This window comes from Dipodomys merriami, unplaced genomic scaffold (assembly GCF_024711535.1).
Source record: "Dipodomys merriami isolate MVZ:Mamm:240054 unplaced genomic scaffold, mDipMer1.0.p SCAF_30, whole genome shotgun sequence".
Lineage (NCBI taxonomy): Eukaryota > Metazoa > Chordata > Mammalia > Rodentia > Heteromyidae > Dipodomys > Dipodomys merriami.
Genome location: NW_027204493.1, coordinates 8,965,539 through 8,981,740, shown reverse-complemented (window position 1 = coordinate 8,981,740; position 16,202 = coordinate 8,965,539). Strand labels below are relative to the sequence as shown.

Sequence of the window (16,202 nt, the reverse complement as noted above, 5' to 3'; positions counted from 1 at the left end):
AAAAGTACTAAGCATTAGAATAAGAAATTTTTACTGTTTTTTTTTCTGATTTAGAGACAGTATTTTAATGAGTAAAGTGTTTCTGAGAAACTCAGTAGAAAACTGACAAATATACTTCATATTCACCTAAAGTCAGAGCTTTTGGCAAAATAGATAAGCCACACTTCTACAAAAACACGAGATCTTTACTGGCACTTAGATAAACAAAGAGGTAGCCTAAAAAGTATGATTGCTTTCAAATGTCATCAAATTACATAAGACCTCAAAATATGTTGTGGTTTAAAAAAATCCACTCTTATAAACAGTTAAGACAGATTAATGACGTCTATTTCATAGTAGTAGGTCAGGAATGACCTAAAACTCATTACTATGTGAGCAATTATGTTAGCAGTGAGGAGAACTATTCAGTTTTAGTTTTTTGTCGCCAGAAAAAATTGCCACATCACTTGCAAAAATGATAAACTTATTTTATTAGTCAAATGTCTGAATATACTCGTGTCCTCAATACAGGGTTACATTATAAATTGATTAGAATTAGAAAGGAGTTTTTCAAAAATACAACCAGCATTCATTTCAGTCTATATATTTCTTTGAACCTGTAAAGCAGATAATTTGTTTCCAGCATATCCTTTTATGGATTAAAATAGAAGTAAGAAAATACACTTTTGAAATCTGGATCTAAAATACAGTTTGAAAAACTGTTATCAGTTCAAATTATCATTAAAATACAAAAGGACAAGTCAAAAGTTGGTAGAAGTTCCAAATTAATGACATTTGTTGGAAAACACATAAATGTAGGTACTTGTTTAAATCATGTCATATTTTTCAGACCTGGGCATAATTTAAGTACTGCGATCCTAAACACTTAAGTTGTGAAAATATTTCTTGTTCCTGAAAAGGAACTGAAAAATCCAACTGTATTACAACTAAAATGAGACTCTTCTTGCTTCTTTTATAAAATTCTTTTGCTTCTTAACAACAACAAAAATGGCACAGACATACATTAAGAATTTTCCATCTTTTTTTTTCTTTTTTTTTTTATTTAGATAAATCTCTACTCTTGAAAAATCTCCCTCAATTTTCTAGGCTCTCTTCAGTCTTCATCTTCTCCCAGGAGCTTTGCTATTTACAGATGTGTATCTACCATGCACACTGACACTCTGCCTGTTCCTACATCTGAAGTTGTTTCATTAGACATCAGCTTGGCTTTTTAGCATTTACTTCTTACAGAATTCTCTAACTTTTGCCTGTAGCTCATCACATGTCTTCTTGGCATCACCTAGAAGCATAGCTGTGTTGGGTTTGTAGAAGATCGGATTGTCCACAGCAGCATAACCAACACCCAAAGACCTCTTCATGACAATGACCTAAGAACCAAAAATTAAGAGAGACACAGGATCTGTGAGTCATACAAACATTGCCCTTCTCTAGCTTTGTTTTTTTTCTTGCCACTGTTGTTTTCATATATAAACCTCTTTTAAATTTACTTTTAGAATATATGAAAACAAAAAACTTCATATCTATAGCCTACAAATGATGTTTCAATGCATGCATACATTGTGTAATGTTCAAATGAGGTTAAGCATATCTACCTCCTCCAACATTTATCAATTATTTACAGTAAAAAAAAAAAAAAAGCAAGATCTTCTTTCTAGCTTTTAGACATATTCAGTACATACAGGTCTGGAAGCATGGTTTAAAAGTGGTAGAATACCAGCACTAATACCTAACTATGAAATAGCACACAACAACTTCTTCCCTAACTGTGAATACAAGGCTCTAACAATTCTAATTCTTCAGTCCAGCAACAAAATTCACAAGGAATGCTGGGCACCAATGGCTCATGCCTGTAATCCTAGCGGCTGAGATCTGAGGATCGCGGTTCAAAGCCACCCCAGGCAGGAAAGTCAGTGAGACTCTTATCTCCAATAAACCACCAGAATATCGGAAGTAGTGTTGTGGCTCAAGTGGTAGAGTGCTTGCATTGAGTTGAAGAGCTGAGAGAAAGTGCCAAGCCCAGAGTCCAAGCCCCATGGCCAACCAAAAAAAAAAAAAAAAAAATACAGTAGGAATGTTTTTAAATGTATGTTTACATTGGTTGTGTTAATGTTAGTTTTTTAAGTATGAGCATACTCTCATACCCATTAAAAAAATTACATGTTAATTATAGGCTATCTCCAAGTAATGAAATTACATTGATTTTCTTCCTTGTGCTTCATTCTAGGGCAACTATGAATAAACTTTTCTAACCAGGAAAAAACAGTACCTTTAGTTTATTTACCTTTCCACAAATAAGTGAAGAGAACAAATTGAATACTTAAGCTCCCATTTACAATTTCTAAAATAAATGTGGTTGAGTAGGGAAATTCTGAGTCTTTTCTATCACTTTGGCATAAAGAATAAAAAGAAGTCCTAGGAAAAAAGTCCAAAAAGTAATCAAGGACAGAACAAAAAACTGACAGGATACTCTAACATGAACACGGACAGTGGTAAATGACTCTAAAATACTGAAACACATTATGGATCTTGCTGTCCTGCTGAATGTCAAGTCACTCTTAACAAGACTAAACGCCTTCTTGTGCCTTCTAGGATATGTAACCTACTCAAAAATAGAAGTACTGCAAATTTATTCATACATTATATACCATTAATACAGCAATATTCTCTGTGTACTCTCAAATACTGACTACTAATGCAGTAATATTACATAAGCACATAAACACATATATTCCATATCTACTGACTCATTTCAAATACTAAGTTTTAAAATCATGTATGCACAACAAAAAAGAAACAAAATGAAGAAGAACACACACAGGACTCAAAAACGGTAAATAGATACACTCTGCTGTGGCAGAGGAACACAAGCTTTTGTGTTCTCTAACATTTAGCAATTAGCTTTTGTCAGAAGCAATATGTATGAGTAAAACCACCTTCTTTATTCCATGTTATTGTTTGGATTTCTAAAACACCTTTCTGCTAGACACTCCATAACAACATACAAATTCCCTTTCAAAAAAAAATTAATGAAAAAAATGTGCTCATCTTGGTATATGGAGGCGATGATACTGACTCACTGTCCCAGAGGAAAGCCATCTGCTGTACTGGACTTGATCTGGTACGTATCCAGAGTCATTCCAAAAGCTCACAGCTCCTTTTTCAACTGTGGTTACGGATTTTTGTTCATTTATCCACATAAACTCATCTGGTTCTACTCAGGACAAGGCAGTCATTCGGTGGCCAGAGAACAGACAGAAGCTGGACACCAGAAATTAGGCCTAGTTTCTTAATTCTGGGACTCCTAAAAGGCATCATCACTTCTTATCCAGTGACCAAAGAAGGTTATGGAGACATTATTTCCTTAATTTACCATCAGCAGAATAAAGTGCAAGTCTGAAACTTACCTGCTTTGATTTCCAAACCTCAAGGACTGGCATGCCTGCAATAATAGAGTTGGGATCTTCTTGGGCTGCTGAATTAACGGTGTCATTAGCTCCAATTACCAGGACCAAATCAGTGTCTACATTAACAAAAATAGAAAATGCAAAAGAGTCACTTCTTTTCAGGCAAATTATAGTGATCTTTATAAAAGCTAGCATTTATGAGAGGATCATTGTACCAGGATATTTACAGCTGGTCAACTCAGACAATATCACACACCTAAAACACAGAAGTAAGTTCTGCCTTGAAACAGACCATCTAGCCTAGAACCTGCTTCACTGTACTTTTCCCCTCCCAATGGTTCTACCTAATCTGACTTTGTAATTCTTTTATTATACCCAAATTATCTTGCTATTCATATGATTTTATAAAATCTGTATACATTTTCAGCTTTTAAAATGACCAATTAAGACTCAATTTTGTGTCTAAGAGACAAAGGCCTGAAAGGCTGCACTATATTAAAGCTGTGTCCATAATTCATGGAACTGGTAGCTTTCACACATAATTTAACCACAGTTAAATTTAAAAAGAGGCATAAAATTAAAATGGTCTAAATTTTCTATTTAAGGAGTATCATTTAAACTACCTTAGGATATTGCCAAAAATGTCATGTGCATCTAGACATACACACATGTCATTATTTTTTTCTAATAACATTTTAAGTTTACAGTGGATACTTGCCAGAGACAACAAGTCTAATTTTCATAAACATGATCTTAGTCCAAATAGCACCACTATTCAACGTCTACGCAATGACAGTTACAAACGACAGCACCTTATCTCCTAAGGTCCTTCTACAAGAACAAAGAGACAAGAGGGGGGAAAAAAACAAGAAAAGAGAAGAATTGAAGAGAATGAAGGGGAGCCGAGGGGACAAGAGGGGACTGCTTCCTTGGATAACAGAAAACCAGTGAAATCTCAGACACTGGCAAGAATTTAAGTCATCAACAGAAGCATGTTGATAATGAGGAGCCTATGGTATCTATTGCAAGGTCACCACTTAATACTTAATGGTCTGCCCAGGTCTCAGATTCTTCTGTGCTCTACACAGCAGGACTTTAACCATCCTTCAGTTGTTGAAGGAGGAACAAAATGTAACCAATGCAGCTTACAAACTTTTGCACTTACTGCACTTATTCAGTACTGCCTTTCACTTAGGTTTTATTGTACATCCACTTTATGCAGACCATTCTTCATCTCACTAGTCAGTCTTCAATAATCCCACAATTTATATTTGAAGTCTGTGGCATCACTTTATGTACACTAAGAGCATTTAAACTTCAACACTGAGCCCATCACTTACCTGGGAAATCGCTGTTGATCTCATCCATTTCCAGCACAATATCATACGGCACTCCAGCCTCCGCCAGAAGCACATTAAGCTGACCAGGCATTCGGCCTGCAACTGGATGAATTCCAAACCTGGATAGGAAACAAATGAACAGCTGGTCTTACTTGATAGGCCAAAATGTACAGGGACTCCAGAATCACCTCCAAATCTGCACACTTTGTTCTTGGAACTTCCATTTTCTCCTGGTACTATCTGATCTCTCCAAGTAAAAGGAGAATTAACCCAGATAAATGGTCAAGGTACAAATGCTGATGTCAGAATCAGTGTCTTAGCAAACACAAATAATAACTTCCCTCAGTAAAAATAAGTGTATAGCTTTCTCTTTCTCTGACTCTTTCATATATGTCCTAAATGAAATAAACTTTCCAGAATATTTTTTAAAATCTTCTTACACTTAAAAGCATGTGTTCTCTCATGATACTTTCTGATAAATCCTAAATCCTTAAAAGTCATTAAGTCAACCTAGAATTAAATGTTTTCATTAAAAAATCAGCATTTTGTCATCAAAAGCTTTTTCCTCACCCTATTTCATCCTTTATGTTAAAGATGGGAAAATAAAATATTGCTATCTACATGATATTGATATCTACATTCAGATACTAATCTTCACCGAAGAAATACAATAATAACACATTGGAGCTGGGTACAGGTGGCTCATGTCTATAATCCTAGCTACTCAGGAGGCTGAGATCTGAGGATCATGGTTCAAAGCCAGCCCAGGCAGAAAAGTCTATGAAACTATGATCTCCAATAAACCACTAGAAAATTGGAAGTGGCACTGTGGCTCAAGAGGTAGAGCACTCGCTTTGAGCTGAAGAACACAGGACAGCGCCCAGGCCCAGAGTTCAAGCCCCACAACCAACACACACACACACACACACACATACACACACACACATTGGAATGTGTCAATCATATATCTTGACTACTATATTTATCTTTCAGTACTAGGCATAATGCCTGGCACATGGGAAGAGCTAATAGCTCAGAAATAATTGAAGCCAATGTTGAAGGTCATGCCTGCAATTCTAGCTTCTCAGGAGGCTGAGATCTGAGGTTTGTAGTTCAAAGCCAGCCCACACAAAAAAGTCTGTGTAACTCTTATCAATGATGAACCAGCAAAAAACAAAAGTGGAGCTCTGGTTCAACTGGTAGTGACAGCCTTGAGCAAAAAAGCTGAGACATCTGGGCACTGCTGGCCTGTAATCCTAGCTCCTCAGGAAGCTGAGATCTGAGGATGGAGGTTCAAAGCCAAAAAGTCCTTGAGACACTTATTTGCAGTAAACTACTCAGAAAAAGCCAGACGTGGCACTGTGGCTCAAATAGTAGAGCTCTAGACTTGAGAAAATAAGCTCTGAGACAGCACCTAGGCCCTGAGTTCAAATTCTAGGACTGGCAAAACAACCAAATAAGAAGCTGAGACAGGCCCTAAATTCAAGCCCCAATAATACTAGCATACACGCATGTGTATGCACACACACATAAGTAGTGGAGAGGTGGGGATAAATGAGTAGAGAAATCCAATGAGAAAAAGTATCTCACAGCATCTCTTGGAAGGAATGCATCCAGCTTCAGCTTACAATACAATGACTAGAAATGTGTTCCTTGTATTAGCCAGAAACATATTCCCTTCTAAAGTCCACTTTGTTATTAGATTATCTACATATGTATGATGTGTATGTATATATGCACATATCTGTATTAATACATAAACATTCATATTAAGCCAAAGAGAAATAAATTTTCCATGTGTATTTGCATATACACCTTTAAAAGACGTGAAAGAGAAGACACCTCTTATTGTTTTCCAAGATCTATACTTGTGTTATTCAGAATCACATGGTGTTTACTTGTGCTTTCATAGGTAGATTCCTTTCAGCTATTCCTAGTACACCTATGAAGCAAAACTACTGGCTAGCTGACCCACTGTTGTCCTAGTTGCCTGCTACTACATAGTCAATAGTGAATGCAATGTGATGAACATGATCTAGATGCATGACACATAACAAGAAAACATCCTCAGCTCTGTCCTTGGTAAAGCCTCAGTCTGGATTAGCATGTCTGACTGCCACTGCATATTGCTGGACTCACACAAAACTTAGGACAACTTAAGGCACTCAGCTAACTTTTCACATTAATTCATGCTAAGCCTGTCTCCTGGCTCCTAACACAGAACCTGTTGTGAAGAGATTTTAAAAAGCATGAGTATTCCCTCCTTCCCCAAAAACAAGACTTAAAGGAAGCTATAAAATGATCATTTATTTTGCCTAGTTAAGTGAGAGATAGTTTTCTACATCATTAAAACTGATAAAGAAGTGCCTGAATCATTGGGAGAATTGAAACCAGAAGAAAAAGACATTAAGTGACAGTATTCCTTTTTATTAAACTCCTATTCTGGAATTTTCCACCTAGGATCATTAAATATTCTAAAATAATCTATTTGTATTGTAAGAAAGACAGAATCTCTAACACTACAAGGAAATGAAACATCTTTAGGTAGAAGCAAAGTAAGCTAATCACATATATTTCCAATTTTCTGTAAGAACACAGGGTTTTATAGTAGAAAAAATAACTTCATTTTTAATACTCCATGCTTCATGAAAAACACTTTTTGCCTCTTTCATATTATGAAATAGTCTATAAAGGGATTTGTCTTCCATTATTTCATCCCATCCCCAATACTCTTTAAAAATTTCCATCTAGACCTAAAATTTAAGACACTGATTCAAACCGAGTATGTAAACCAGGCTTTAGAGCTAACATTCCTACTACAAACATAAAAGAAAATGTATATGAAAGAAAGTAGTGTCATATTGTTTGGAATATTGTTTTTTTAAGGGAAAAAAAGGTGAAACCTTGTCTCACCATGTATCCCAGGCTGACCTCAAACTCATGATCCTCCTGATTCAGCCTCTTGAGTAATGGGTACATGTGTGAGCCTCCACAGCCAACCTTATTCAGTGTAAGATGCTCTATGTAGCTTGCAGAACTCTTTAGTCACTAGTGAAGATGGGATTCAAACTCAGGTGGCTTTCGTTCGTTTGTCTTGTGTTTTGTGTATGTGTGTGTGAGTCCATCGTGGGACTTCAATTCTGGGCCTGGGCACTGTCCCCCAGCTCTTCAACGCAAGGCTAGTGCTCTACCACTTGAGCCACAGTACCACTTCTGGTTTTCTGGTGGTTTATTGGAGATAGACTTTCCTGCCTGGGTTGGCTTTGAACCAGGATCCACAGATCTCAGCCTCCTGACTAGCTAGAATTACAGACGTAAGCTACCGGCACCCAGCCTTATTTGTTTGTTTAAATGACATGCAACAGTACACATGGAATTCTATGCCTCCATCAGAAAGAATGACATTGCCCCATTTGTTAGGAAATGGAAAGACTTGGAAAAAATTACATTAAGTGAAGTAAGCCAAGCCCAAAGAAACATAGGTCCCATGATTTCCCTTATTTGCAATATCTAGTATATGTATGAGTCAAGCAGAAAAGGTCAGATAAGGTGATGTTAGGAAAATGAACCCTAAGATATGTATTTTAAATGTTTTTTTTCTTTCATGCATTTGTTTCTAACGCAATTATAAGATTATTTCTTTGTTGCTTTGTATGTCCCTCCCCCACAGTTTTATAACCCCTGCTTTCACTGTATTTGATGTCGGTATAATTTGTGGAGGGGAACGGGAAAAACAAGTCATTTAAATAAGGATACAGGTGGACCTGTAGCAACAATGAGAAGTACAAGTTGTCATGTCGAAAACGAACTTTACAACTTGGGGGGGGGGGAGGATTGGGGGGGAGGGAGGATGGGAAGGGATGGGAAGGGTAAACAAAAAAAATAAAAAATAAATAAATAAAAATAAATAAATAAATAAAAGAATCCAAACTCTTAAACAGTATAATAAAATACTTCATATAGTCATGAAATTTGACAAGTACTTTTGTTAATAGCACAGGTGAACTAGTCAGATGATCTTGTAGAAACTACTTTCTCTATCTCAGTTTTCACAAAATAGCAAATGCCTGTTATTATCAGCCCATATCATACCAAGGATCACAGAAAACTCTGTGTTAAAAGATTTAAGAAAGATCTATTTATCTCTGGTAAATGGGTTGATACATAATAGGAAGGGTTTTCTATTTCAAGAATCTAAATTTATAATGTTCTTTAAAAATACTTGACTAAAAGATATACATATATGCATATTTACTTATAAATACACTTTATATACTTCATATATATACTTTATATACATTATTTATATGTATATAAATACATTATATAGTTATAAATACACATATATAAAAATCATAATTTTAACTGTGAGACTGTCTGGGGGAAACAAAGGGATAAAGGAAAGAGAATGAAGGGGGATAAACCATCATGAAATATTATCATGTATAAAGGTGGTATAAGGAAACTTACTAAATAAAAGCTGTTGAGTTAAGGTTGGGGGGACAAGAAAAGATAGAACAAAGGAGGAGCTTAATATGACTAATAAACTATTAAACATGAATTTATTTGTGTGTGTGTGTGTGTGTCCTGAGACTTGAACTCAGGGCCTGGGTGTTGTCCCTGAGCTTGATTGGATAAAGCTCCACTTTCAGCTTTTCTTGGTAGTTAATTGGAAATAAGAATTTCTTGCATGGGCTAGCTTTGAACTGTGATCCTCTGATCTCAGTCACCTGAGTAAGCTAGTTACTGGCATGAGCCACCAATGCCTAGCTGTAATTTTTTTTTGTCAGTGGTGGGACTTGAACTCTGGGCCTGGGCACTGTCCCTCAGCTCTTCAGCTAAAGGCTAACACTTTACCACTGAGCCAGCACCACTTCCAGTTTTCTGGTGGTTAATTAGAGGTATGAGTCTCACAGACTTTTCCTGCCCAGGCTGGCTTTAAACTGCCATCTTCAGATCTCAGCCTTGTGAGTAGCTAGGATTACAGGCGTGAGCCACCAGTGCCCAGCTTGTAAAAAAATTTTTTTAATTAAGTTTCTTTTATTGTGAAAATACTGTAGAGAGGGGTTATAATTACATGGGCAAGGTAATGAGTACATTTCTTATCAAGCATTATTGCCTCCTCCTTTGTTTCCCCTTACCATCCCTGCCCTCCCATCCCCCTCCCCCCCACCAAAGTTGTAAAGTTCGTTTTTCGACATAACGTCTTGTACATCTCATTAGTGCAATGGGTCCACCTGTATCCCTATTTAAATAATTTGTTTTTTCTCGTCCCCTCCACAAATTATACCAACATCAAATCCACTGAAAACAGGGGTTATACCGTGGGGGAGGGACATACAAAGCAACAAAAAAATCATCTTATAAGTATGTTAGAAACAATAGCAAGAAAGAATAACCATTTCAGTCCTTTTAAGAAAATAATTGAGACCCTTGAGAATTTCAAAAGTGCTGCAAACTATAAAATAAAAACTACTAAATACTTCCAGTGTTGAATAGGCATAAGAGTAATAATAAAAGGTCTGTTGAGGTATGCCCTATTCAGAACAAAGCAAAACATTTACTTTACTGTGTGTCCTGAAATCCAAGAGACCACCCATACCTGAGCAGCCAAGTGATAGAGATGCAGACCAAGGCCCACTGTCTAGAATCTAACCCCATTTGGTTCTCCTGTGGGCATATCATTCCAACCTCTGCTTTCTCTGTTATCTTTTCTCAGACATTCTTGCCCCTCTCCTATCAAGACTTGATTACACTAGTCCAATCCAAAAAAGTCTAGGGTAATCTCCCTAGTTTCTTACATAGTTCCTTTTTCCATGTAAAATTTCATGTAAGGTTTTCAGGATTAGGACATGCACATTAATGGGAAAGGATGATTTAGGACCACAAAACTCTCTTAAGTGTGTGAATCAAGGCTTCTATTTTAGCTGAATAATCTAATATATACTATGTGACTTCTTTTTATTCAATTAGTATGACTCCTTGATTCTAGTATTTTCCACTTAACTTTATTATTTTTGTTTTTTTATTATTTTTGTTTTAGATACCATTATTATCATTTTTAAATTAATCTATGTGGCTACCATTTTGATGCTTTAACAGAGGTGTCTTGAATCAAGTTAAAAATCAAAGACCTCGGGGACTGGGAAGGTGGCTCAGTGGTAAAGCATTTGCCTTGCATGCATGTGGCCCTGGGTTCAATTCCTCAGCACCACATAAGCAAAAGGAAAAAAGCCGGAAGTGGCGCTGTGGCTCAAGTGATAGAGCGCTAGCCTTGAGCTGAAGAGCTAAGGGACAGCGCCCAGGCCCAGAGTTCACCCAAAAAAAAAAAAATCAAAAACCTCTAAATACATAGTTTTTATTCTGTCTTGATTAACAGAAGATTGCATAAAGACAATGTTCTATTTGGCTAGATGTGAAGGGCAAATAATCACCAAGTGAACCATCAGATTATACTGAATAGCCCTAAGGACAGATCATTTTATATCTGTTTGCATAATTGATTACACTAAACTTTAAAGGGTCTAAGTTTAGAGGAAAACACATACAAGATTCTAAAAGAGAATGCCAATGTTTTGAGAGAAATAACAGAACACTCTCAAATTTGTAGAAATCTATACACATGCTGATGACTCAATGTGATTTTATAAGAATTCTGGCCCATGTAACTGGCTAATCTCCAAAATATGTATTAAGATTAATTATATCAGACATAGGTTGGCCATGACCACCGATTTCCAAGAAATGGTGGCCAAAGTTCATTAAATGTTTCATCACCACATGCAGAGTACAGAATTCTAAAATGCAAAGCCTACCAGCCTTTCAGTTCTTCCCTTTCAACAATAAAAATAATTCTTTGTTGTATACATGCTTTAAAAGCATAATCATCTATCCTTGACCATGATAACATTTTACAGTAGAAAAATAACTATTAAAATGAGATTACAGAATAATCAGTTATGCTCCCAACCTGTTTTTTATACATCCCCTCCTAATTTTACCATACTATTACAACTGATAGACATGACCATGCTCATCTAACTGGAAGGTCCTTGAGTATGGGATTCATGTTTTATGAACCAGTTCCCACAGCAACTGGCACTCTATTGCAGGTACTCATGGGGGAAAGGGGGAAGAAGAGAAGGTGTTAGAAACAATATAGTGTACCCAATGAGGTACACTGACACATAAACTTTCTCTTTTTAGGGAAACCCAGAATGACACTGTATGCCTCTAATCCCAGAACTCAGGAAACTGAAAGTTCAAGGCCAGCTTCACCTATTAAGCAAGAATCCAGCCTTCAAACTACAAACAAAAAAGGACAGCGCAGTAGCTGAATCATAACTACTCAGGAAGTAGAGATCAGGAAGATGGTGGTTCAAAGTCACCCAGACAAAAAGTTAGCAAGACTCCAACCAACAAGATGGATAGAGTAGCTCATACCAGTAACCTCAGCTACATGGTCCAAAGGCCCTATGTGAAGTGGTAGAGTACTCCTATGTTCAAATTCTAATATTATTTAAAAAAAAAAAAAGTAGGGAAATCAGGGTAGAGTAACAGATAACACTAAGTATGGTAAAAATTCTATGCACTTTATTTTTCCTCATATGTACCATGAGAAAACAGAATCTGATAACAAAATCTCCTTAGCAGATTGCTATGAGATGGCACTGGAGTAGTTCTTGTAAAGAGCTTTTCATTCCAAGTGCTTCAGACTATTGGCTGACTGATGCAAGCCTTCAATAAATATACACTGCCATCATAATATTCTATTCAAACATATTTGGTAATACAAATGCTCATCTATACTTTTTCAAGTGTATACATTTTCTAATGTCCACATAATACAAAGAAGTGCGTGTTTTACATTAAAACAAATGCTAGTTTATATCAACTCACTCTAGGTTGCTTTTCTAATTTCAACCTTGAAATATCAGTAAGTGTCAAGTTAAACCAGTAAAAGCCAGATGTTCTCTGTGCTTGCAACAACATAAGACTAGAGAACACATACAGTCAGTCTAAACTAAATCTATACACTATACTGATAGTATATGAAACCTGGACTCAAGGAGAACCTGATCATCAAATACACATTCATGCTGATAGTCAAATTTTCAACAGGTCCTTTTTCTTTATGTTGGTGTTTGAACTCAAGGCTTAACGCATGCTAGGCAGACACTCTACCAGTTGAACCAGACCTCCATACTTCTTGAGGTTAAGTTCTCATTTTTTGCCCTGGCTGATCTGAACTGCAATCCTCCTATTTATACTTTCCACTATAGCAGAGATAACAGACACGTGCTACTATGCCTGGTTTTTCTGTTGAGACGTGGTCTCATGAACTTTCTTTCCCTGCGCTGGCCTGAAACTGCAATTTCTCCACCTCCCACACAACAGGGATGATAGACATATACTACACCACCATGCCCAGTGATAGACATATACTACACCACTATGCCCAGTGATTGGCTGAGTTGAGAGTCTCACAATTTTTTCCCCCCAGATTGGCCTCCAACTGTGATCCTCTCAATCTCTGGTTCCCTAATCTAGGAATACAGGCATTTTACCTGCCTTCAAATGGCCACTTTCACCTTTTCAACAGACCATTAGACAAACAAGTAATACTTTGTTTGATAGATACAACAAATATGATCTTTTTGGGAGGCAGTATCTTCAGTATCTTAAAAAAAAAAACACCAGCACTTTTCGCCATTTTGTCTTTCAAGTAGAAGAATGATTAATGTTCATAGAATATTATATAATGAAAAAAAGTTCAATACTGAGTTACCAATTCAGAATAAACCCAGACAGCGCTTGAAAAAAATGGAATAATAAACTCTTATTTAAAAAAAAATTGATCTTCTGAGTCTTCTAATTAACCAAAGAAGAATGAAAACAACTAAGAGCATGTAAGGGCTATCCATGAATCACAAGTAAAATTTGGGAAAGGAGCTAGTCACCACATATCCTTTTTTGAAAGCTTCTTTTATAACATATGATAACATAAGCCCACTGTTAACAGTTTTGTGCAGCCCTACATAAGATTTCAGATGCCACATGTTTTTTAAAAAGGCACAGCAACATGAATTTCCATTAGCCCAAGCCATGGAGACAATGTGTTCTGACCAGGGTGGATTAAGCTGTTGTTCTTGGGTATGTGAAGCTATTAAAGAATCTAAAACAATATTTCCACATGGATCTCACCACAAATGCCCAAATAAACTACATTTTCCTTTGGGCATATGGAAATATCCAGATCAGCATTCAATAAACCATGACAAATGGATTAATGAATTGGGCAATCTAATTCAACAATTAGACAAAGAAATTTCGGGGACAGTTGAGCCTTTTCCTCAAATACATTGTGTAGTCTCTTCCTATTTTAAATACTCAAAAGGATCTCCATGTTTTAAAAAAAATAACAGAGAAAAAGAAAAGGACAGAAATTCTGTACAACCTCCAACTATTTGATTACAAGTTTTAGGAGTCATTGGGCAAAACTTTTTCCATACTCAGGTTATTCAAAAGGTCAACTTTCCTTTCTTCACTGTGTTTTATACTTTAAAAATCAAACTGTATATGAGGGACTGTATACTGATGGCAGTTTGGAATTCCCAATAGCATAACCCCAAATAGGCTATTCTAACCTCTTCAGAAATGGACAGATTATCTAAGAAAAAGATACAAAAGGAAAATAAAAAAGAGGGTTCATTTGTTGAAAGCTTACCAGCTCCTCTTGGTTGTTAACCATAAATATTTATAAATCAATAAATTTGTAATGTGATGTTGTCTCAGCATCCAATTTAAATATAGGGTAGACAGTGTCATAGAAGCAGCAGAGCTTAGTCATCTTGGACAGTTTCTAGCTCTTGTTTCCTCTTCCCCACATTTGAACAAATACCTCCTTAAACAACCACTGTAGGACATATAAATGTACTCTTCCTGATTTCCCCAGACCAACCACTACACCCCATGTGGACCGTCTACATATGCCACTGTCACATCAGAAAGTCTTGGTCTCCTATCCACTTCCTCTGAACTAAATCATAACTCTCCATGGAAAACTACTAAGGTACTGCCCCAGAACCCAACAAAGGCTTTGACATATAGGTCCTCTCGCTCTTAATCATCCTGCTGGTCAGACATGGCATCCTTCCTCCAATCTTCCTTTTGGCCCTCAACTGTATCCCTATTCTCTCAGGGGTCGGTAAGGAATAAAAACTGATTATTATGTCATGTGTCTTGTTTGGCTACCTCCTCTGTGTTTCACCAGACCCATACACACAAATGTAACTCTTTTTTATTGCCAGGGTAACCTCAGCAAGTGGCCAGCAAGATACGCATAAATTAGGCCTAAAGCAGACAAGATAACAGGACATTTACCAGTATAAATAAGTTCCCTGTGAAAGAGGCACACACTTGGTCACAGGTCAGGCATTTCAGTACTATGGGGTCTACAGAATAAAAGTGTCCCCTGAAAGGCACACCTCATGACCTCCCCTGCAACCCCTAAGGTCAAGGACAGACTTGATAGTCACTCTTCTAAGAGATACATCAAATTCAAATGAGAGGAAATTACAACCCCTTAACCTATGAAAACAGACCTCCAAAATCCCTCCAGTTCAACTACTACCAACAGCAGGCATCCTTTATATGGAAGTACACCAATTTATGTTCACACAGAATTCTCTCACCAAACAGGCTAAAAATCCCACTGCCAACTCAATAAAGAGCCTCTCAAGGACCATTATATTCTGAGTTTGCAATCATCTATGCTAAAAGAGGACCTGTGGGGGAGTTAAAAGAATTCATTGCTAGAGTCAATACATTATTTACTTCATCTAGAAAAATGTGAAATATTAACTAAAAGGTAGGTTTCTTTAACTAATATCAATTGCTATTCAAAATTTCTGATTGACAGCCAGAGATCCCTTTATTTTTTAAAGTGCACACACATACACACACACACACACACAATTATTTTTGAAGTAATAATTGCCTTCTAAAACAGGAAGCCAACAAAGAAAACACTACATAAAGTCAAGACTAACAGATTGGCTTACCTACTGAAAAGGAGACATGGGTAATTAATTGAAAAAGACTTCTCTTGGGCAGGATATGTAAAAAGTTCCCTTGGCACATAACTATAATGCCACATGATCAAGAGGATCATAATTTGAGGCCAGCCTACCCTCTCTCCCCCAACAAAAAAATGAGGCTTCCTCCTTTTTTTTTTTTTTCATTTAAAGGCAAGTAAAGACTGAATCACTACTCGGGTTCTAAAATCTGGTATTTACAGATACCTTCCCTTTTTCAGGAAAAAAAAAAGCTATGAATGTCGAAGAGTTTACAAAAACATCTCAGTGGCACAATTTTTCTATCTATTCTATGTAGTCATATTTTCTGTCCATCCACAGGACACAGAAGCCACTCAAAGAGATGAGAAGTTGTCCATGGA

The 16,202-nt window shown here is 36.6% G+C and overlaps 1 protein-coding gene across 5 annotated transcripts in view; it reads right to left on the bottom strand.

The window, feature by feature from the left end:
• Positions 1–446: 446 nt before the first annotated feature.
• Positions 447–16,202, bottom strand: part of Nnt (nicotinamide nucleotide transhydrogenase) — a 96,541-nt gene continuing 80,785 nt past the window's right edge. For all 5 annotated transcript variants that reach the window (XM_070041138.1, XM_070041140.1, XM_070041141.1 and 2 more), the window contains exons 20-22: positions 4,745–4,863; positions 3,405–3,520; positions 447–1,367 (exon numbers count right to left, since the gene is read on the bottom strand). In XM_070041138.1, coding sequence (XP_069897239.1) covers positions 1,218–1,367; positions 3,405–3,520; positions 4,745–4,863 — 385 coding nt within the window. In that variant the 3' untranslated portion in view covers positions 447–1,217. The remainder of the gene's footprint in view (positions 1,368–3,404; positions 3,521–4,744; positions 4,864–16,202) is intronic.